Genomic DNA, 24,618 nt, shown 5'->3' with positions numbered 1-24,618 from the left:
ATCGCAAGCGATACCACCACCGGCGCCTCCTTCGACGCTTCCATCACTCTTCTCAATACCCTTCCCCTCGATGACCACAGAACTGTTATGTCAGGTCGAGAAATGTCAATTTGCTCTTAACAACTCTACCTTCTATATCCATATACCTTGACTGGTGCGGAGCAGTTACCCTAGTTGTCAAGCACTAAAAACAAACATGGAGCTGCTTTGCCATTGTGAACTGAACTTTTCACACGCTACTGTCAAATTGGTGTGCTATCATGCATAAATGGGTATGCGTTCTCAAATTGTCCGTAGAAAAACTCAGTGAAATTTATGCTGTGTTTCTACTTGAAACTAGTAGATTATTTCTTTTCGAGTGTAATTCAATCCATAACCATAAAGTGAATTATAGTGGTGTTTGTTGTTTGGCTCAAGCAAATTTCGGGAAATAAAAATAACACACAACACTCTCAACTCAGCAATACGATTGCTAGAAACAAAGCAACGATGCGCCGTCAACAAAATGCCGTACTTCATTGGTTTGGTTTTGCATTATTGCTTGCTACAATTTGCTTAAGTTTATGCGCCTCCAATGATCCCTACACAATCCTAGGTGTACATAAACGAGCATCTATGCAGGATATTCGTCGTGCTTATAAACAATTGGCCAAGGAATGGTAAGTGTCATTGAAAAATCGATTCTTTCCTAGAACTGTGTCAGCTTAATAATATTTTTATACATTATTTGTTAAATTTATTAATGTTTCCCACAGGCATCCTGATAAATCTAAACACCCAGAAGCAGAAACCAAATTTGTAGAAATCAAGCAAGCCTACGAATTATTGTCTGATACCGACCGTAGGCGAGCTTACGATCAGTACGGAATAACGAATGAAGATGCAGTACTGGATCGAAACCGGCCTGATAATAGCAATTATGGTCGTTTTCAAGATCCATTTGAACATTTTTACGGTGCACATAACTTCAACTTTCACGATCAAGATATAGGCTTGTATCACCGTCTTTCCATCACTACAAAATATTATGAAACGAATATTATGCCTAAAAGTCGTTTAACACCGCAAATATTAATGTTTTATGCTGATTGGTGCTTTGCATGCATGAAAGCGGCTAATTCTTTCAAAAAATTGATTGATACCCTTGAGCCGTATGGCGTGGTATTTGCTACAGTTAATGCCGGTCATGAAGAACAACTTGTACGGAAAGTCGGAGTACACTCACTACCATGTGTGATTATGGTGTTAGATGGTCACAATTACGTGTACAAAGACAGTGTTTTTAACGCACAGCATGTTGTGGATTTTATACGACAAAAACTGCCATATAAACTGTTGATCCCAGTAACAGACAATACACTTGACACGTTTTTGGGAGGATGGGCTGATAATCGTGTTCGTGCGCTCATTCTTGAACCAAGAGTTCAGCCACGATTGCGTTACCTAATAATTGCTTATTATTTTCGTGAGCGTGTTGCATTTGGCTTCGTTCAATTGAACTCCAAAAACACTATGAACATCCAAGCGAAGTTTAAAGCTCATTCCAATCTAGATACCTTGCTTATATTCAACGAATTTCCACCTCAACCAATTGCTACAGTTACTATGTCGGATATACCTACCACTACCTTGAATAATATTATATCACACAACAAATTTCTCATACTTCCACGTTTGTCATCTCAAGACATGCTGGATAATGTTTGTCCTGCAGAATGGAATCGACCCCGAAAGAGATTATGTGTGGTACTAGTCACTGAAAATACCAGCATGCATGATGGGGCTCGTACAGTCATGCGTAAAATTGCACTTGAATCTCTTTTCAATCGAGAAAGAGTTCGTTTTGCTTATATATACCAAGAAAAACAAAATGATTTTATATGCGCACTATCAAAGCACAATCAATCTAAAGATACTCTCCTGCAAATTGTCATATTTTGGCGCCGAGATACTAAGCAAATTCGTTATGAATGGGTGCATGAAGTTGTTCTAGAAGTTGATAAAGCTCTAGAAAATGACACACAGGACCAATACTTCAATTACACTAAACAAAAAATGGATATTGTAATTCATCGTTTGCTACGTTCTTCGGAATCACTTAGCTATGAAACGGAAGTAAAGGTAACCGAAAAATCATTATATCTATAAGTAATGTAATGTAAATTAATTTTGTTTTTCTTATAGGCCCTTTTAGATGAGCATGCTGAAAATGCAGTAATGCGAATTTTAAATCGTATATTGTTGGCAGTAGAATATATGGCTGACAATTTAGGACAGGAGCACATTTTACCAGCGATATCCGTTATCGGTACTATAGGTTTTATACTCATTATTGGATATTTAATGTCATATCTGCTACACTTGGAAGAGGAAGATATTCAACTGAAGAAGAGCAAAAACGTGGACAATTGCAATGGTAAGTACTTATACCAAATCAAATTTTATAATTATGTGCTTTAAGATACAAATAATTACATCACTTATACGTAAGCAATATGATTTGAATTTAAATGGATTGGAATATGTTAAGGATACGCTCCATGACCATGATTGATTTTGCATTTTTTTTTATTCATAAAGAACGGCCTGGCCGTATTGCTTAAAGCTAAATTACAAATATTAGTACAATTCACGATGGTTTGAAGACATTTCCTTCTCCAAACCGTGAAAGGGCACCTTATCCCGGTGATTTTGCAATTGATGTGATTGACTTTTTGTGCAGTTTATTTTTAAACCGTCTGAAGATTTATTCTAATAGAACGGCCTGGCCGTATTGCTGCTTAGTTCCATTAGTCAAATATGATTTTCCTCGCTCAAATTTTGAATAAATCAACACATTAATTTATAAATTCTCATACCTTTCTATTTTTTTTATTTACAAAATTTCAAAACAAAAAACGACCGTTACTATTGAATAAAGGCCGTAACCATTGAGTAAAAATAAGTAAATAAAATACAGTGTATCGAATTGTATCGAATCCCGACCCGAACGTCTCCCTGTGCGCAGCTCCAGGTAAACTAAGTCAAGGAATCCAGTAAAAGCAGACCATGACAAGACATATTATGGTTGTAGAGCCAAATAACAATAAGAAGATGTTTTGGACTGGGTTTTGTCTGGTGGTCGGTTTTAGTCTATCCATTATAACTTTTTATATTGTATGCGTATTTGCGTTGCATTAGACTAGGTGTTCATAAGCTTGCTAGATGGTTGGTATACAAAAACATATCTTGGCCGATTGATTGCTTGTTGGAGTTTTGAAATATTAGCGCACTACTTATTCGCGAATATCGAGTAAAACAAATATCGGGGAATACATGTTATTTTGTCATGAAAGGCTTTGCGCGAATGTACTGTGTTTCTTGATTTGATTGGTATCATAGGAGAATATTTAGAATATTTATCGATGCTTGAGAGGAAATGTTGAACTTCGATTTGGTAAATGACTAAGTGAATTATTTCAAACGGGAAATTCGGGATAGGAGTTTCTTTGAGTTGGATTTTAAACGGTTTTCTGTCGTATTTGGATGATTTATTCTCCTCTATTCCACGATGTGCTCTATCGTGAGTCTTTTGGATGATTTCTTCTTGTTCATTTTCATCCGTCACAACAGTCAACATGGTTTGCGTATTTCGAATTCGTAAAAGCTTCGATTGGCTAAAATATTTTTCCCATAATTTCCTTGGAGGATATTAGTCCGATGGATTTACTTGGTTAAAAAAACTCTTTCATGAGAGACGTTAACATCTGCTCATCGAAATATGTTCGTTTTATAACAATTCGGGTGTTGTTTGGGAACGGTTTGGTAACTATCGTTTCCGGATTCGTGGTTGTCTGTTCTAAGATGATTTGCAACTTGAAGACATTTAAAGATGTTTCTGTTGGTATAATGTAAAACGAATCATCATTTTCAGTAGAATGTTGAGTGGGAGTTAATGAATCAATCTGTATTCTTCTTAGTGCGTCGGCTGCTATGTTTATTCTTCCTGGTTAAGCTTTGCGTTAACATTCTTTGACAAAGTTAAGTTATGTTAAGGGGTAGAGAATAAAGGGTGGTATGTCAATAGAATAGTGACCGTATATGTAATTCCTAAATACTTTCAGAGCCCAAAAATGGCAAGCATTTCTTTTTCTGTAGCTGAAAAGTGTTCTTCCGTTTTATTCAAAGTACGGGAGGCAAAGTGTATCGGTCTATCTTTGCCGATAACACCTTGACTCAATACTGCACCTATTGCATGATTGGATGCATCGGTAGTTATTATTAAACTTTTCATAAATTCTGGATAAATTAGAACGTCACTTGAAGTTCAAATTTATTTCATTTTTTCAAAAGGTTTGTTTTTCCACTTGATTTAACGTGATTGATTTGTTTTTTTTTTACCGTGAATGCACTCTCTTATATCCCTTTGATTTATCTTAGTCTGATGGAACCCTGATACTAAATCGAGGGCAATAAAATATTTATTCCCTCCTAGCTGATCAAACAGGACAGAGGACGAACAGAGGACGAGTTGCAGAGCCGGTACCCCCACCCCGCTCAAACATACCACAACGTCCGCCAAAACCGTTTGGCAATAATTTCAACCATAAACAGAAACCAGAAGCAAGCAACAATAATGCAAATAGAACGGTGACACAACAAAATGGGTTTGCACCGAACCGAACATTTAGGCTGATGGCACAACTCCATCGTACGGGTTTTCACGCTAGGTTTTATATGGAATTTAACAGTTGAACTTATCGTACGATATTTCCATACAATGGAATCAAAAAAAAAGTTTCTATCGTACGGTTTTATCTGTCAAATTGAACTCGCTCATGTACATCCAGAAATTGAACGATGATGATTGATTGTTAGATTGATTGCTGATGAACGATGACGTTGATTGTTCGAGATTGCATCATAATTTCGAAATCAATGCACCCAGATATAAACACAGCGTCTCAATAATGTAGAATACAAATATGTTTTGTTTGAAACCATGTATACCCACCTCAACACCTTCTCTTGTAAGAAAAAAAAAACAAATTCCAATTAATCCAAAGGTCCAATTAATAATTGTAATGCAATTTTTAAGCACAGGACGGAATGATTACAGCCGATTTATTTATGCCGGTGTGAGTAAACATAACGTTACAAATCTGATGATGCAAATGTGTTGTTTATGTTCATCTGTCAAATTCAGCCTGAAATCGTAAGGTAAAATCAGAAGTGCTGTGCCAGACCTTGCGTAGCGCATGACGACAAAAACGCATTCGATGGAGCTGTGCTACCAGCCTTATAACAAGGCAAAGAATTGAGCCAATAGAAGTGGATCACTCTATACGGTCAAGACTAATCGACGTGTATCGTAGCAACTGACGTCGTTTGGTCGTAGCAACCGACTCAAAGCAGCTAGACCTAGCTCTTCGTTGATGCAGCATAATATGCCACGATTCAAGAGAATGGCTTATACCTTAGAAGACAATAACGGATACGAATTGAATGAACCACGTGAGCAAAATGAAATAGAAAGTACACACCAAAAGGACTATGAGGAAAAAGCGATTAATGTTTTAGAAGAGACGACGGTGTGGCAGAACACGTGGGAAAATTAAATCCAAAGGTATATAACAGTACCCACTACTAAAGGAAACATAATTTTTGACCATGGCTAATGCTATTCTTTATTCTGATGGAACGGCATGGCCATATTGTTTTACGATCCAATGGACGGAAAAACATATGAAATCAATACTGATGATGTGTACTGATAATGATGTGGAACGTCAAGCCGTACACAGGGCTAACTTCTTTGCTAAGGTTAAAATCAAGTCACAGATAGCCAGGAATGGCAGGCCGACTTGATTTTAACCGGAAGACCTTCCGTCCTTCCCCCTTTGGGTACGGGGAGGCGATTTCTGATGGGATTTCAACCCCGGTCCTGCCGTGTGACGCCCGGCGCCACTTAATTTAAGTTTAATAATAGTAAAAAACATCGATTACGTGGTAGAAACAACGAGCGTTCTGGAGAGTCTTCTGGTAAAATTGCAAGTTAAAAAAGTCGATTGCTCCGAAGATAGACCCCGCGAAGTCTTGCATGCCATTCGATTTTAGTTCTATTTATTTTGTCGCGTTCTTAACTCCCGTGATTAACTTTTCTTTGATAATCAATATGATTTCACCGATAAAACGAATTTAAACGAATTTTTTCACAATCTTATTCTTTACATAGAGATCCAAGAACCAAGGATTGGAATAGGTTTACCACATTTAAGGGTAGCTTTCATAACTTATCTGGAATTAGACACGTAATTTATTGATAATATAATAATAATAATAATAATAATAATTGTTTTATTGAAATTATCTAGGGTAGCTTAAGCATCTTTCTTAGTGCTAACAAGTTACATTAGAGTATTGCGTAGAAAAATGGACGAGTGTAACGTTGGCTCAAATATTTTCACTGTGTACGGAACAGAAGGAACGTAATGCAAGGCGATGATCGAACAAATGGTCATATACAATGAACAAACGCACTGCACGCAAAAAAGGCTCTTTAATTTCGACAGTTGTACGCCGGGTAGGAATAGAAAGGGTAGGAGGACGGGAACGGTGTAAACGAGTTGGAGATAAAAAAATGTTGGAAAGCCTAAAGCTTAGGGGCATCAACAGCGTTCGACATAAGGGCAGCAACAAACTTGATTTGGGATACACTTCGGAGTTTCGCTGAGGCATCGACTCCTAACAGCTGGAATGTTTGCTTATATTGTTGACAGCGTATATCGTGAAGGATCGTTGTACTGCGGTCGGTCGTTTTAGTGGAAGTTGGACACCATACAACAAGGCAATATTCGAGTATGGGCCTGTTAAGAGCGAGTTAAAAAATTTTATTTTCGGATGAATATAGACGCGAAAAATAGGTCTTGTCTCTGTGTTGATCAAATTAAGAATGATTTATTTGAACTATCAATACATCACTCATTTTTTATTACTATTATTAAGGCCTTAAACATTTGATTTTATGAAAATTTTCAAATTTAACAAATTAAAGTTTTGTCCGATTACTATAGGGAACCATCAGCAATGTAGCAAAATATTAATTATTAATTATTTTTAATTCATTCTGATTAAGCTTTATTCCTTATCTTGTGATAACTGTACTTTTGTTTACTTGTTCAATGTCAATGCTTTTTAAATCTTCGTTTAGTTTTTGTAAATGCCTGGGCCTTTTATATTTACTTAATTTTTTATTTTTGTTGTGATAGAATAAATCTTTATCTTGTTTAATTTTCAATGTGTCTGCAACTATTTTTATAATCGGAAAGCTGTTTAATGAAGGAGTTATAATTTCGTAAGGTGTGAATTTTGTACATGAATGTATTGTGTTATTGTATTTATTAAGTACCACATAGAAGTCACGATGATTCGGATTTTCGGTTTTTGTCAACCTATATAATTTTTTTTATTCTTAAAGAACGGCCCGGCCGTATTGCTAACCTATATAATTCTAGAATATGAAATCTCTCTACGATTCCGTTCATTTTACTATGTCCGGTAGCCTAAATATAGTTTGAATTTATATTTATTGAAAAAATCTAATACTTCCCCAAAGTTAAAGGATTTTTCTCCGTCCATAACAATAATGTCGGGAGATTTATGTTTCAATGGAATCTCCTTCAAGGTTGGAAACACATCTATGGTTGCTACAGATTACATCATTTTAATCTGCTCATATTTCGAAAATTGATCAACACATGTTAAAAAGTGATATTTTTCATAGAAAAGAATATCAATGTGTTGTATTTCAAATGGCGTTTTGGGTAATGGTGTATCCTGTAATGGTTTCCTTATCGGTTTCCTGATATTTTTGCATTCATTGCAAATTAAACACATTAAGCAAATTAAAGTTTTTATCATATTTCCTTTTTTTTGCAGTCATTTTTGGAAAATAATTGTTAAGGCTTATGTATATCTTTAACGGCATAGGTTCCTCTTTTTACTGCCATTCCCATTTTATACCCTCAATCCAACCAACCGCCTGGAAAGTTCCATATCGTCCTTCTTGCTTTCCTCGGTTCCACTGCCTCTATCATAACATCCGATCTGCAAATATCGGAATATATGAAGATCGGATGCAAGGAAGAACAAAAGATTACCCGGACCGATGGTAAACAATTCGCGAGAATTGGATTGTGTACGCATCGATCAGGGTACGTAACTAGTTATTCTGTCTCTTATTCAAAAAAGGGTATTCCCTTTTTTTGGAAAGGGTATTGCAACCCTAATTAGCCAGTAGTTGTCTTCAAACCTTCTTACATCAGAGTAGTCTTCAAACCTTCCTACATCAGAGTTGTCTTCTAACCTTCTTACACCAAAGTTGTGTTCTAACCATCGAAAAGATCAGTTGCTAACCATATCTATAAGTTACGCGTCACACCAGCAAATAAAGTGTTATAGTTAAAACAATCCATATTGCTTCAATTCTTGTGTCGAAATAATAATAATCTCTTAGAATATGTTGTTTATTTTCTTCGATACCTCTATGGGTTCGCATATGTTCTCTACTAATAATGTTCATTTGTGTAGACATTGATTCCACATCTTTCAATATTTTCTGGGTGAAACGAATCTTTAAAATATTTTATCGACCATAGTGTTTTTTTATAAACTTCTTGAATCTTCCCCTAGTTGAATTGAATGATTGAATGATTCACTAGTTTTAAGTCCATTTAACTTTGATGGATCGAAATATGTTTTCAATATTATAAGTAAGTAAGTTAATATTAAGTATATTCTCATCATTAGTATCGTTCGTATTCGTATCGGCATTGTATGTCTATATTCGATTTACCTTCTTTTATTATGACCTGATGTCGAAATGCATTCAAAGGTCCTTCTGTAGAAGGTATTAGAAATAAATTATACTCACTTGTTCTGTAGCTGCTACTGACAAACACATTCTAATTAAGGTATCTGCGACGACGTTTGTTTTCTCTGGTTTATATATTATGTCAAAATCATGCTCTTCGAGGCACGATTTACATCTTTTGAGCTCAGCGTTTGTATTTTTTTCTTTGAGTGTAAATGTGTGTGTCTGATGGTCCGTTAAAATTATAAATTTATTCCGTTAAATATAATTTCTAAAGAAATTTAATGACCAAAAGATATTTTATTTGTTTATTTTTAATTATGATGGCTTGAAGCCGTATTGTCAGCACCGCAAGTGTTGACGAAGCACAAATTTCCAAAAAAAACACAAAAAATTACTGAGGCATTTCCTCCCTAAATGTTTCACCTTATCCCGGGCGTGCTCGGTTGTAGGTGTCTGAAGATTGCGGTGTGGTTGTTCGGGTCTATTGTGGAGGTTGTATCGATGATTTGGTCCAGGTCTATTGCTTTATGTTGAAATGTTGGTGGTAGTGTGGAGTTTGAAACGGAACATCCTTCCGTGTAGCGGATCTGGACTGTTACAATAAAAGAAGAAAACAATAATCTGGACATTACAAACATTTGCCTGCGTACGGTGTTCTTCAAACTGCCCAGCAGTGATAGCCCAGCTCGACCAAGCCAGCACCGAACTCAGAAACTATCGAGCGAGTTCCATCCCGGTAAGGCAGGGTCGCTGCTAATGACGGGACTGAACTCGCCGACCACCTCCAAACCCAACGCTAGCAAGGCCGAACTCACTTCACCAAGGCTAGACAGAGATGGAGATCACTGTTACAGAAAATCCTCCCTTCTTACGACAGAGTCGACTTTGACCCCGGATGCTGTTGCTTCGTCAACGTATCACACGTTGCACTGCAAAAAAAAAAACACTTAAGACAAAGACAGCACAACTAATAACAAAAAAGGAATGGCGGATATGGATTGGAAGGATAATAGGGATGCGGAATCAAAGGATAAGACCGTTGTCTCTGGCGAATCGGAAGATGAGCCTCATGTAAGCAAGGTCTCTAGTCGCCAACACTTCTCTAATTTCTACACCCGGTCGTCTGCCGATGCTCTCGACTACGCCCAACAAGGAGGGTCTTGCGGTTTCAATCTCCACGCAGGACCACAGAAGGTGATCCACATCATGAAATCCGTCACCGCAGCCACCTTCGTCTGAGCTAGAGTTATACGCTGCAGATGAGCATTCAACGCGAAATGATTCGACATAAGTCGAGACATCATGCTTATGAATGCCCGGTCCACAGAGAGCCCACCGAACCAAGGCAGCAGGGACACTTGCGGAGAGATCGAAAAAAGGAATCGCTCGAGTTCGTCCGCCTCCCACATGCTCTGCCAGCGAGACAGGAAGAGTTGCTGTGGTAGGCGAAGAAACTCTCGAGCCGAGATTGGACGGTCGTAAAATGCGCCTTGTTGGACGCCTGTTTTGGCCAGTGAGTCTGCCTTCTCGTTGCCGGGAATTCCACAATGAGAAGGTACCCAAATTAGCGAAATCCTGAACGCCTTGTCGAACATTGAGCCAAGCAATTCTATAATTTTGATGGTAAGGAAATCCTGACTCTTAACAGCCTTCAGGGATCGTAGTGCTTCAATAGCGCTAAGGCTTTCTGTAAAAATGAAGTACTGATCCGAAGGTCTCGCTGCTATCATCAATAGTGCGTACAAGATTGCGGCTAGTTCTGCGGTGTAGACACTACTCCCGCAATTGAAAGAATTCTTCGGCGGACTCACTAAAAACGCCGAAGCCGGTGCCTTCCTTAGAGGACGATCCATCAGTTTAATACTGGCTTGTTTGGTCTAAAACACCATACTTATCCCTGAAAATGCCCGGAACTACTATCGGGCGTCTTTCGGCATGGTCTTAATTTCCTCGTGCAACGAGGAATCTGTTGTTAGAAGGGAACTGTAGTACCGTTGTCTTATACAGTCGCAGGACGTCTGTTGGATGTGCGCCCCACCAGAATCCTGTGACTGTGAATGCCCTTGCTTGGTGGGAACGCCTTGTTTGGGCCTCAAGGGCGCACTTGTTTATAATTGAAACAAGTTTTTCGTACTCCTTGACAGGAGAGTCAAGTCAAGTGAATGATCGATGTTCCTCGTTAAGTCACAATTAACGGGTGTTTCATCTACTACATCCTCCCTTGATGTAGGAAATAATTTCTCGGCAAGTGGTCACTGCCGATAGGGTCCTCGATCACCTTCCAACTAAAATCCAGGGCCATAGCTTATGGACATAGAGACAGGTCCAGTGCACTCGCCCTACCTTGAGGTGTCTGCATCCTAGTTGCCTCTCCTGAGTTGAGAATCGAAAAACCAAATCTGTAGCATAAATCTGGGATGATAGGTGTGCGAATGTCATCCTTATCGCACGCCTAGTCGATTCCATGAGAGTTTAGGTCTCCCAGGATCAAAAGCGGTCCAGGCAAGACCACTGCTAAATTTCCAAGATCCTCGTTGAATTTTTCATTTTTTTCCTTTTCATTATTGGCTATCAGGGGGATATAAATAGATGCAATTGTCACGTGAAGAACACCTAGTTTTGCCTTAATTGCGACAGTTTCTATTATTTCTTGTCTAGAGGTAGGTATTCTGGTGAAAGTGTGACTCTTTCGAACACCAATCAGTACCCCCCACTCCTAGAAGCGCGATCTTCACGGATTATACTATATCCCGGGAAGGTTAATTTAATATCATCCGATAGCCAAGTTTCACAGAGGGCAAACACATCGCACACCGGGGTTCAAATCCCATCCAGACCGCCTCCCCATACGCAGGGCTGACTACTTTACTACGGGTAAAATTAAGTCACAGAAAGCCAGAAATTGCAGACCGAGACCTCTCGAGGTTGTAGTGCCAAGGAAGAAGAAGAAGAAGACGGTGACACCGACTAGCATGCTACTAGAAATAGCGTTGTCTAAGCAAACGCACCGGAGAACAATGACCAATATCCCCCTTTACAAACTGTTCGTAAAGACGCTCCTGAGCGAAACACATCCTGCCACTACTGAAGCTGGAGGCAGACTGAGAAAATTAATTACATATTAAGATAATATTTGAATTTCCAGTATTTGTTTTATGTGCTATATATTTATGCCTTTGTTTTTTTTGTATTTTGAATAAAATATAAAAGCAATGTCGTTTTGATGTCCGTATACTAATGATATGTTTTTATATGTTTTAGGAAAATCTTTGGGTTACGTGCCCGAGCTGCGATTACATGAATTACGTGCTGAAAAATATAACGGTTTAGTTCGTCTACTTAAACCCGGATGCCGTACGATAGTATTACTCACTGATTTACAATCAAGATCGAAATTAATTCCTTCATTTCATAAAGCAGTGTGGCCGTATCGGAAGTATGATTTATCAAAAATGTTTTATTCTTGTGATATATACGCTTTTTTCTATTATACAGGAACAAAACATTAATGTTTGCCCACATGCTTATTGAAAAAGGTATTGGATGGTATGCAGAGCTACTACGCTTGTCATTGTCCGAATCACGTGAAATGAAGATAAATCCTCGAAACTGTATCGGCACAGTCATAGCTTTAAATGGACACCGAAAATATTTTTGCATGTATCATGCTAAGCATCCAGAATCAAACCGAGGAGCAAAGGTAAAGATGTAGAATTATCTTGCATACTATAGGCAATATAATTCAATTGTGTTATTACTAAACACGTTTACCGCCTTACCGATTTGCTTAACTTTCCATTCACGATACATAGTTACTAATTTCAACTCATATCACTTAAACTGGACAAATAGACTACGTAGGAAAAATATTACCAAAAATGGTAACCCACAACCTTTGGGCTGGTGTTATTGCTCGGTTTGATCGTGCAACCAAAATTGTGGCACGATTATACAAAATATGTACGAATAGCCGTATACGATCGAGCAACGACACCAGCATTTGCCATCAATAACAAATAATGATAATGAAGAATGTAATGGAATCTATCTATTGATGATTTATTCACTGTCAATCACTGGTAGCTTATACGGAAAGCTTATTGTCAGTCATCGTTGACTGAAGTGGTGGTAGACGTGTTAATTTTATTTACAAATTTATTTTGTTTTATTTTATTTTAATGGCTACAAAATAGTCGTAATTGAGAGAAATATTTTTCAACTGTTTAATTGTATTTTCCTTTTTCAGCGCATGATAAAAATAACTCGTCATCTTAGTTCCATGCCAACTGATCCCGAAGCTGGCGCATTCCTTGGTATGGATAGTTCTGACTCAGAAACATCTATGTCTGATACATACGAACCAAAGATTCTCCTCGAAGAAAACCTACTTGATGGTTTGCCAAACTGGCTGGATCGTTTATTTGAAGGGACCACGCATCGATATTACATCAACTATTGGCCAGATTTTACTTCAAAATGAGACATCCTAAAAATGAGAAAATCCTAAGCCTTAAATGTATTGAAGATCACAATTTCTTTACTTCTATGTGTTTCTCCTCGTCCGATTAACTCCATTTGTTTATTTATATATTTTTGAAACATTTTCTTCAAAATCTTTAGTACAATGGTCGGATGTATGACGCTCCATTTTTATCTAATAGAAGAAAGCTTATAGACGTTATATTTTACCAAAACCCACGTTTTTGTTATATTTATTGTTCTATCTTCCTTAATTCAAACAACATTACCTAGCAACACTAGAAAAACATTATCTATGTTCATTTGTTTATAGTGCTAAATATATGACTTTATCAAGTAGGAAATACTCCATAGGAATGGTACTTGATGAAACATAGCAGAACATAGTGTCTATCAAAATGAAATATATTAAATATATAAGGAGTAAGTGCTAAGCTTTACATATTTGATAGTTTGGTGCACGTTCAACCTCATCACTGAAAAAAAGTCAAAACTATACACTTAAGCGGTTCTTTGCTGATCTAGTCAATATTTTCTTTTATACTTAATGTAAATAGTCGGCGTATTTAACACTTTGACGGTCGCGCTTTGCACGATGGATATTTTCTAGACGCCGGCAGCTTTTGTTAAATTCTATTTGCTTATCGCCGGCCTGCTGTCTTACATTTCCTATACAGTGACGAACAATATAATAAGACAACTTTTACAATCGATTTTCAAACGAATGCTTTCGATATTTCTACAAGGTATAATCAAACAAAACTTTGGCAAAAGCATCCTTAGCATCTTGATTTTTCGTTTCATTTTTAGTTTTTTTTTACAAAAATTCAAAAATCATTGAGTAAAAAAATTTTAATAAAGTTATAAAAGAATATGACTCAAAAAATCTAACTTTTTTGATAACATACCTAGACTATGTGAAGTTTGAAAAATAAAAAGAGCGGTTTATGTTTAAAACCATAACAAAAAGTTTGTACGATTTTTAAGTTTGATGAATAGGCTTATTTGATTGTATAATATGTTTTGGCCATACTTTTATGAGAGTAACAAAAAGATACTTTAAACCCATAACTCGTTTGATCCAATGATAGAATCGTTTTGCCATCAAACTAAATTTTACAATAAAAAACTGAATTCGATCCGTTAAAAATTTACACCATAACCCCAGTTCTACGATTTTAAAACATCAAGTGGTCTTATTCTATTGTCCGTGACTGCATAAACGGTGCATGTACATGATTTATTGTTATATGATATTCTGATGAAAAACTCAATAAAATTTGATTTCCGAAAAATCACACTACCCTACGATCGGCTGTCAACCAAAATTCGCATCATCATAGTGATGTGATCAACCGTCAAATTGTTAATATCGTATGCATTTCTATAACAAACATCTGCCATTCAAAATTGTTTTTAGAATCGAGCTTTTTTTATTTTACAATATTACGTTCATTGAGAAACAAATGTAATGCAAAAATATGAATGAATGGAATGTTCTTTTACGAAGCTATTTTTGAGTTAATTATTATGAAACAACAATAAAACTCTGTAAAAAGCGTGTAAGCCAAAGCCACGCAAGATGATATTTAAGTATAAACTATAAGATGTCATTGCTATTTTGTTTGCCAGATCCCTTGAATAAGACCAGGTGGAATTTGTTATAGCTTTCCTATAACATCGGTAAACTTTAAAATTTTAGGAAATGAATTAACATTCAGATCATCCAATTTAAGAGAATTAATTTTTTGTTTTGTATCGTACTCTCTGGAAGGCATATTCTATTTTTCGATCAAATGGACTAATAATTTGTTTCGTTTTAAGGATTTCAATTGATAATATCGTATTAAATTTTAGACTGTGTACTAAATCAATACTACTTCTTCTTCTTCCTTGGCCCTACAACCTCGAGAGGTCTCGGCCTGCCATTTCTGGCATGCAGTGACTTGATTTTACCCGTATAGCAAAGTAGTTAGCCCTGCGTACGGGAAGGCAAATGGGATTTGAACCCCGGTCCTGCCGTGTGAAGACCGGCGCCGTTATCGCCTCGGCCACCGGACCGGCCCATCAATACTATTAAAACAATAAATGAATACTATCTACATGATAATTTGAGGAGAAATCTCCCGCGCAATCCGAACAATATTGACTTAGAATGAAAGTGGTATCTAATAAAATGAACACAAAATCAGTTGCAATTCCGATCTAAATCTAATAAAATTATCTAACGATAACAATACATTCTATACAAGTGTACTGTACAACCAATTGACAATTATGCGATTTTTTGCAGAATCCAATAAAATGCGAATTTAAATCAAAATGTTAAAAAATATCAGGCAATTTGTATTGAAGTTTGTTTTGTTTCAGTATAGTAATTAAACTATGGAAAAAACTGAATTAAAATCCGCTATTGCAGCAAATTGAGATCGTCGAAAAAATTGAATAAAGTTAATTCAAATTTAAAGCTCTTATACTTCATAGAACTTTATTTATTAAACAAATGTAAGCCATGACGCTTTTACAAGTTTTGTTAAGATATAGCGACTTTTTAGACTTTTTCGATCATAAGCAACAAAATTGTTTGCCATACGTGTTGAAGGCAAATGCTATAAATAGACAAATACAATTCTTAGGATTCAACTACATTATCTGGGATAAACGATTACCATCCCTACACCCTGGAACCATAAAAAAATGAACTTAAAAAAATATAACTGTAGCGTGAAATTAATACCAGTTAAGCGACTTCCTGAACAAAAATAAAGTATTTAATTGTTTATTTTAATCGAAGAATTTTGAATATCAATGATTGTTCTTCAATGACATAATCTTATTGCAATCACTATTCGCAACGACTATTACAAGAAAACATGTTGATTTGAAATCCTGGCAAAAAAGCGGCAAGTTAATTATTGGTTTATTTATTTAAACACCATGCGAAAAGCCCAGAAATACTTCAAAGTTAGTAATAGTTTTGATTCTATATTTGTTTGAACTAGAAACTAGTAATAATTAAAATTTAGTAATCGTTTTGATTCTATATATCAACTCAATTATAAATCGTACACTCGCAAGGGTGTAGGCTGCCAATCTCATACTACAGCCTGAGGAAATTTGCCTTCTCATAATGCCTGCTCTGCTGCGAAGTTAACCATTGAAGGTCACTGTTATTCTTCAAATATTTAAAGATTGTATAACATATATACGCCAGTGAGACATGAACTCTGCTTTTTTTATTCATAAAGAACGTCCTGGCCGTATTGCTACATGAACTCTGTTAAAAACTGTCGAAATCCTGTTAGTCGAGTATGTTCGGGAAAAAGATTCTCAGAAGGAGTTTTGGGCATGTGTGGAACCCATATAGCCAATAATGATGAAACCGAACTATCGTGCTGCTTGAGGACTGCTTAAAGAAAAAACGTACCATCGCCGAACTTTGCGGCAAGTTAAAAAGAGCCTGGAACTTGATGGAACTATGAAGATTTTCTACTTGCACTTGGAATTCGAGGGAACTATGAGGCTTATTTATAAACCATGCATAGTGTTCATCCGAACTATGCGACTTGTTAAAAAGCATGCGGTACTTTATTGGAACTTCATGCCCATTTAAGAATGAAAGATGGCCCTTCAAGTTGTTTGTTTACATGATTATGTCAATAGTACATTGCTATTTGCCATGCGTCGTCAGAAAAACATTGTGTGGAAAGATGTGTTGAAAGTGTGTAAACAATCGGGAAAATTTTATATAAAGCGTGCTAAAATTGTACGTGAAATATTTAAGAACCAGTACGACTGCGAGATAATCGATATTCGGATCTATTTATCCGACAATTCTAGTTCGGAAGATGATCAGCAGATTGAAATTCCGAAACAGATGCCTTGCATGACAAATAAATAGAGCATAAAAACTTTCTTTAACAGCTCGATATACAAAAGCAGCTTAAGGTCCGGTTAAAAGTTCGAGGAACTATGACGCTGCTTATCTACTGCAAAAGACGTATCACATTTGTATCATGCGTACCGAAGTGACAGCGACAAAAAATTTCCAACAAACTGTATTGGGCCTTTGGAACCAGTCTTAGCATGCACAAACATGGTGTCGATCGGTGGTCGGGGAGAAGAGGAGCGAGTGGTGAGAATATAAGAGGAACACAGAATGAAATGGCACAACGGTAGAGAATTTTGGCAAGTCGAGGAAATCGTAAACAAAAAACCCGGTCAGGAAAGCCTTTGCACCCAAACACCATTAGATTGGGTGTACCGTACAAATAGAATTCTTCATTTCGCGATCAGCTCTTAATCCGAGTAGATGCAAAAAGTGTAAGGTATCTAATAATCGCAGATATATTTGAAAACCTTCGTTATTATTAATTTTTATAATTTATCTATATCTTACAGAAATTTCATTAGAAAACTTAAAAGATGCCGTTCAATATCGAAGAAACAGTGGATAGCAGAGAGCATAAGGAGCTGTTAGCGGTTCCTGAACCTTGAATCCAAGGAACGAGCAAGGGAAAGACGAATTTGTTGTGGCCGAATATACGACAAAAGGATCGGTTGAATAAACTAATCATGTGTAGAGGAAAATCACGAAAACATTTACGACGTGTATAGAAGTGTCTTCAAAGAGAGGCCGGTAGAGTGTGTGGACAGTGAATGGATGGACGAACTGATTTGTATATATTCCGGTATGCGATATAGATTTTAGTTTGGATTGTTCGTTGTTTCATTTTGCTCATCATCTTCCGAACTGGAACTGTCGGATATTTGTTGTTATTTGCATGATCAAAGTTTGTTGATTCTAAAAGAAGAAATAGAATATAAAAACATAGTCTCAGACACTAAATTACTACACTGACGAACATGTATTATCGATTATTTCGCAGTCGCCTCTGTTCTCAAATAGCTCACGCATAATTTTAGCACGCTTTCTATATAAGTTTCCCGATTTTTCCACACACTTGGAATACATCTTTCCACACAATGTTTTTTTTTTCTTCTGATGACGCTTAATGGCAGATAGCAATGTTCTATTGACATAATCCTGTAAACAAACAACTTGAGGGATTATATTTCACTCTTAAATCGGCATAGAGTTCCATGAAGTACCGTATGCTTCTTAACAAGCCGCATAGCTCGGGTGAAGACTTTTCGTCGTTTGTTAATAAGCCTCATAGTAGTTCCATCGAGTTCCAAGTGCAAGTAGAAAAGATTCATAGTTCCATCAAGTTCTACGCTCTTTTTAACTTGCCTCAAAGTTCGGCGGTGGTAAGTTTTTTCCTTAAGCAGCCCTCAAGCAGCACAATAGTTCGATTTATTTAATTTTGGCTATTTGGGAAGTAAGTAGTACTAGCAGTATTTAGGTAGAACGCAAAACTTTTAGTATGATGAACTAGGTTTATTTACAGTTTTATTAAATATATTGATAAAAGAACTCATTTTCGAGTACGACTGTGCAATGCAACAATGCAATTGCAATGAATATCATGCAGGTGCTTGCAACCGAGCCATCGGTGTTTCCTTTTATATGTAAACGGTATAATGTTTCATCTAGTAGGAGTTGAAAACAACAGGACATGTGTTAATTGAATATCAACAGGAACAGGATAGGAAACAAGAAGTTTGGTTCAGATATGGTAACCTAACGTCCATCCAGCTATAGCAATATGAATGCAAGCATTACGACAGTGCATCAGAAGCTTCTGTAGTATCAACAATTTCTCTCATCAGGCAATATAACTGTAACTGCAAAGTATGTAACTTAGATGATGTGACTAACAACGGTTGTCGGAGATTTGACTACAGCATTAAAAAATAGGCCCATTTTTCCAGTGGTTTGGATCACTTATCATTCATAGCATGTATTTTTTTATGAAAAACCATGTTTTACAATTTCGGACATATGACAGTATTATTTTAAGAGAAACAAACACTGTTTATAATTGCCTTGCTATTGCTGAGCCATATTGTCGTGTAATTCGATATGTCTTAAGTTATTTGCCAGAATTCATAGCTCGTTCACAATTGTTATATGCTACACCAATGCCGAACCCAGATCCTATAATGATTGGCCAAGTGCGACGTTTGAACAACAATACCGAAAAAATACTACCCAAAGCCAATCCACCACCTATAAGAAAAAGGATTTTGTTATGCCGCATCGAATGGTATATTATCTACAGGAACGCGATATAGTTATGTAATTTGATGGCGTACACATCATTCCGCAAAAATATTTGACTTACCAAATTTGAGAATAGTGTCTGTTAAACAATGATCAACTTTCTTTCCATATTGATCTTCTGCAAATGTGTGGGCCATTTTAGTTAGTAACTATCAACTCCACCAATCTGATGAAATCTACACAAGTTGGAACACAGCGTCTTACTCAGAACTAGAAGAAGATAGAAAAGCGAGATAAAGCCTGCCTCAAGGACAGCAAAGTCTATATAGGACAGAGGTCGACGCATCGCATACAAACTGACAGAATGCTGTGGGAACGTTCTGGAAGTTTAGGTAGGAAATGTTCACTGTTTTTTTAGCTGATGCTTCTATTGGTACCGGATCCTTGAGCACCTCCAGCTGCTAGTGTGAAATTTTGATGATCCTTGAAGTCTTGTTAACACTTTTTTAGATAAAATTTATCGTTTTGCACCGTGAAAACATCCGGGGAACCTTATTGTGTGATGCAGCTGCTTCTGTTGTTTGTAAACAGTTTTCGACCTAAACGTCAAAAATCGGGTGCACAATGCCAGACATGACATTTGCTAAGATTCGACCTCTGTCCTATATAGACTTTGGATTCGACCAAGGTATATGGATATAAAAGGTAGAGTTGTTTAGAGCAAATTGACATTTCTCGACCTGACATAACAGTTCTGCGGTCATCAAGGGGAAGGGTATTGAAAAGAGTACCCAACCAACCATACTGACAGCGTCCGGAATAACATTGCCTGCGAGAGCGAGATCACCATGACCGAAACACTGTCTTTCTTTCTCACGCTGCCTATGCTCAGAAGAACTGACGAACGATATGCCGGACGGTGCAAAGATCAGTCGAATGTTTGTGAGTCCGTGTTGGTTGTCAGCGCTTTTCTTTCAATCAAAACATAACCGATCAGACCGTTATTGTGAGTTAACGAAATAAAGAGTTTTAAAAAAATTGATAATGTCTCGTAGAACGTTTTTTAATCGACATCGGCGTACGGGAAACCTGTACAAGTTGAATGCTAAAAGGCTGAACCGACTGAGCAACTTTGATGAATCCTCTGGTAGGTATAAATAAGTGATTAAAATTGTGGATGAGGTATACGTAACGAAAGTTTAAAAGTGTTTATGCCACGGATAAACCATTATTGTTGTGCTTAATTAGAAAATTTCATTGTATTTTAGATGATGTTGATACTATTGACGATGGAGCAGGATTCAGTGCGTGGAATGCTCCTTCAGCAAATTTACAATCATCCGGCGAGGAGGCGAATTCCGAGGATCCTGAGGAAGCAACAGCTCGGCACGGAAAATATGGGGACATGTCGCTGAAAGAATGTCTTCGATACTGTGCTTTGGTGAAAGGGATCCCTCATGAAACCATGAATTTAATTCTGGACGTTCTCCGAGAAAAAACTCCTTATAATTTACCTAAGGACGCTCGGACACTATTAAAAACGAGCCGAACAGCTGCATCAAACATCATCAACGTTGAAGGAGGGTTGTATTGGTACAAAGGCGTAAAACAGTGCCTTTTAAATCGTTTCCGGTAAGTAAACATTGTATTTAATTAGTTTTAAATGCTAATGCTTTATTTTCTTTCAGCAATACGACTTTACCGGCAGAGTTGTCGCTCAACGTATCAATCGATGGGTTGCCGCTGCATAATAGTAGCCCAGCTACATTTTGGCCTATACTGATTTCCGTACATGAAATGCCCTTGGCTCCTCCAATGACGGTGGCTATCTTCCACGGGATAACAAAGCCCCCTAGTATCGAGGAGTTCTTGCGACCTTTTGTGACCGAGCTAAACGAATTAGAGGAATTTGGATTGACTATCAATAATATGCAGCACGAAATCAAAGTTCGGGCTGTAATAGCAGATGCCCCGGCAAGGGCGTTTTTGAAAGGTATATTTAATATAAAAAATGGTTGATGGTAATTTAGCCTCTTTAATACATACATTTTTTTTCCAATGTTAAATTAATTCTTTTCCAGGTGTTGCTAACTTTAATGCCAAGCATGGATGCTTGAAGTGCACCTGTGTCGGTGAGCATAATTCTAGCTCGCGTACGGTTGTCTTCACTGATTGCGATGCACCGCTGAGGACAGACTCCTTATTTCGACAATTTGCGTACGGGATACATCATAAGGAACCATCCCCTTTCCTAGATTTACTATACATAGACATGATAGAAGATATAATAATATCGGATCGGTTACATTTATTAGATCTAGGAATTATGCGGAAACTTTTAAAAGGATGGGTTTTAGGGCGGTTAGGGCAACCCAAATGGTCTACTGCCACGTGCATCGCATTTTCCAAAGCTCTGAAAGCGATAAAATTGCCTAACGAAATACACCGTTCCTTCCGTAACATTCAGGACATAAATTATTGGAAGGCGTCGGAGTATAGTTCCTTCTTGCACTATGCTAGTGTAGGAGTTTTGAAGGACTACATTGCTGACGACCAATACAAGCATTTTATGTTATTTTTTTGCGCAATAACAATTTTTTCTTCCAATGCTTACAGATCGTACTGGGAGTATGGTGGGCAGCTTTTAAAAAGTTTTGTCACCCAATTCCCTCAAATTTATGGGACCAGGTACATGACTAGCAATGTGCATAATCTGCTGCATGTGGTTGAGGAGATAAAAAAGTTTGGCCCTCTGAATACTCTATCTGCGTATCCATTTGAAAATGAGCTTCAACATTTAAAGCGCCTATTGAGAAATGGATGGAAAAGCTTACATCAAATTGTAAATCGATTATCTGAGCTTGAAGATTTTCAAAGTCGAATGAATCAAGATGCTGTTCCTTCGCAAGTCAATTTGACAAAGCATGGCAGTGAAGTAATAATCGAATGTAATGGATTCAAGTTAAAAAAAAAGTTTCAAGACTCGTGGTTCCTCACGGTTGAAAATCAGGTAGTACAGTATAGCAGAGCTTTATATACATCAAGTACATCAGTGGTAATCATTGGAAAGCGTTTCAACGACCATTCACATTACTTTGAAGAACCTTGCAATTCCACCGGGCTTAACATCTGCCATGTAAATATAAACAGTAAAAATATAAGTAAAAATGTCGAGTGTCATCCAGAGCATATAAAATGCAAGTTAGTATTAAATAGATTAGATGTTGAAGGGAATGCTGTACTAATTCCTTTACTTCATACTTTAATGTAATAGTTTTAGATGTAAATATAATTAGGTTAAACATATGTTTAGTTGTTATGTATTTTTGTTGCTTTATTATATTAGGTGTATGTTGAAAATAAAACCGAAATACGTAACCTGTAATAGATTTGATTAAATATGCATACTATATTTTTTATTTCATTTCTAGGCATTTATTTCAGTAAATTCAGGCATTTCTTTCAGTAAGCAAAATTTAATTAGTAGTGCAACGAGTTAAACAAAACGAAACACATGAAAAACTTACGTTTGTCGAAGATGGCAAGATGTCCTCACAGCACCTTTTAAATTTAAGCGATCCTTCGCATATTTTAATTTCCGTTGCATAAACCTCTTAAAAAAAACATCAGAAATTCACTAGACTATAAGACACTTTCTCAGTCTTGCCATGTCCGGTCCAGCTACATTGTGCAAGAAAGACCGGCTGAAAATGAGATCAATGGCCTCGTGCAATCTATTGCTTGCATCCCTGCCAATGATTTTCATTTTCAGCCAGTTTTCGAAAGCAACTCTGTCATCCACATCGCTCCCAAGTCGGCTATTCAATTCCGCAAGCTCTTGGGCGGTCTCAATTTGTTTGAATTCCTTCAAAGGATGCTGCTCCGTTGCCGGTCGAGCACCACCTAGCATCTCCAACATTGTTCGTTGGAGCGCTATTTGTTTTGTATTTATTTTATCCTGTTTTCGCAGTTGATCGATTTCCCGTTGCATAGCTTCTAATATTATGCATTGTTCCGGAGAAAACGCGCGAGCTACCGCCTTCTTTCTTTCCATTTCAGTAAGATTCCGCCGACCAACCGCACCCGTTGCAGCCGATGTGGATGGATGCGAAGGATCCGGCACGACACTCGCTGATGCAACAACAGCAGTGGGAGCAAACTTCCGACCAACCGCACCCGCTGCAGCCGATGTGGATGGATGCGAAGGATCCGGCACGACACTCGCTGATGCAACAACAGCAGTGGGAGCAAGCTTCCGACCCGCTGCAACCGATGTGGATGGACGCGGAGGATTTTTCACGGCACTTGCGGATTCGGCAAGTGCAATGGGAACCGGCTGCTTAATAACCACACTTGCTGCAGCAGATGTGGATGGGCACGGATTCTGCACTGATGGTGAAGCAGCAGACGACCACGGAACTGGAACCAGTATCGGCGTAACAGTGTTATCATTGCACTGTTTAGAACAGTACATATGCTCATCCAAAATAATAGACGCATTCATTTTGCACGATCCTAAAAATTTATGTAGAACGTTTAACACCGTCAATTGCAACAGCACTGTTAGTCTAATGTTTACACTCACGTCTCTTTATCTTACAGATCCACGGTTCAAATCTTCTTCAGCAGCATCGGCAGACAAATGCAACCTAGGTAAAGAAAAAGAATATAATCATAGATACCACGCAAAACATATGAAACACCACGACAAAAAAATAACCAGAATACCACAAGTAAACGACGCCACATGATGGTGTTGTGTCATTTTTTTTGTGCAGTTACACACACATACGTAGATTTCTATCCGCCATGATATGCCGGACCATCTGACGGTAGAGATGGGCGTCCGTCATACGTCTGACGTCTATCGCCGCCATGACATGCCGGACCGTCCATGGGGAGAGCTTCCTTTCGTCATAAGCGTCCGGTATACGAACGGTATGACGGACGATGTCAAAATGGTCGGTTGGGTAATGGAAGCGTCGGAGGAGGGGCCGGTGGTGGTATCGCTTGCGATTTTTTGACGAAAAATGCAACCAAATATCTTCAATCTTCTGTGGGACAACATTTGATATGCGAAGATGACCCATAAATTAGCGAAATTGCTCAAGGAACTGAGAATCGAGGCTGTTTGTTTATGTTGGTAGCCTTTTACCAT

General features: G+C 37.5%; 3 protein-coding genes and 1 long non-coding RNA gene across 10 annotated transcripts; 2 read left to right on the top strand and 2 right to left on the bottom strand.

Annotated features, from left to right (window-relative positions):
* Nucleotides 1–261: 261 nt before the first annotated feature.
* LOC118512460 (dnaJ homolog subfamily C member 16) lies at nt 262–15,656 on the top strand. The gene is made up of 6 exons (XM_036056934.1): nt 262–659; nt 756–2,121; nt 2,185–2,416; nt 12,116–12,290; nt 12,350–12,554; nt 13,101–15,656. The coding sequence occupies exons 1-6, from the start codon at nt 490–492 to the stop codon at nt 13,332–13,334; spliced, it is 2,382 nt and encodes a 793-aa protein (XP_035912827.1). The 5' UTR covers nt 262–489; the 3' UTR covers nt 13,335–15,656.
* LOC118512980 (MICOS complex subunit Mic10-like) lies at nt 7,226–20,084 on the bottom strand. Of its 6 annotated transcripts, none has more exons than XR_004906384.1 (4): nt 19,814–20,084; nt 19,582–19,730; nt 16,761–19,466; nt 7,226–9,446 (listed from the first exon to the last, which is right to left on the bottom strand). XR_004906384.1 is itself a non-coding variant. In XM_036058252.1 (3 exons), exons 2-3 carry the CDS (start codon nt 19,655–19,657, stop codon nt 19,330–19,332), a joined length of 213 nt encoding a protein of 70 aa, XP_035914145.1. In that variant the 5' UTR covers nt 19,658–19,730; nt 19,898–20,068; the 3' UTR covers nt 19,272–19,329. The 6 variants fall into 6 exon arrangements, 3 of the variants coding, with proteins under 3 accessions (XP_035914145.1, XP_035914130.1, XP_035914138.1); XR_004906386.1 differs by lacking the exon at nt 7,226–9,446 and having other exon boundaries at nt 17,342–18,137; nt 18,200–19,466; nt 19,814–20,073; XR_004906387.1 differs by lacking the exon at nt 7,226–9,446 and having other exon boundaries at nt 17,342–18,380; nt 18,446–19,466; nt 19,814–20,071.
* A 147-nt stretch (nt 20,085–20,231) lies between these two features.
* On the top strand, nt 20,232–23,717 carry LOC118512502. 2 transcript variants are annotated; one of them, XM_036057016.1, is made up of 4 exons: nt 20,232–20,607; nt 20,729–21,092; nt 21,149–21,453; nt 21,542–23,717. In XM_036057016.1, exons 1-4 carry the CDS (start codon nt 20,505–20,507, stop codon nt 22,729–22,731), a joined length of 1,962 nt encoding a protein of 653 aa, XP_035912909.1. In that variant the 5' UTR covers nt 20,232–20,504; the 3' UTR covers nt 22,732–23,717. The 2 variants fall into 2 exon arrangements, with proteins under 2 accessions (XP_035912909.1, XP_035912918.1); XM_036057025.1 differs by lacking the exon at nt 21,542–23,717 and having other exon boundaries at nt 21,149–21,511.
* On the bottom strand, nt 22,850–24,499 carry LOC118513088. The gene is made up of 3 exons (XR_004906401.1): nt 24,189–24,499; nt 24,046–24,109; nt 22,850–23,975 (listed from the first exon to the last, which is right to left on the bottom strand). It is a non-coding gene; the product is annotated as an uncharacterized LOC118513088 (long non-coding RNA).
* Nucleotides 24,500–24,618: the final 119 nt, after the last annotated feature.

This window comes from Anopheles stephensi, chromosome X, assembly GCF_013141755.1.
Source record: "Anopheles stephensi strain Indian chromosome X, UCI_ANSTEP_V1.0, whole genome shotgun sequence".
Lineage (NCBI taxonomy): Eukaryota > Metazoa > Arthropoda > Insecta > Diptera > Culicidae > Anopheles > Anopheles stephensi.
Note: the sequence above shows the minus strand (reverse complement) of the source record. Positions and strands in the feature narration are given on the sequence as shown.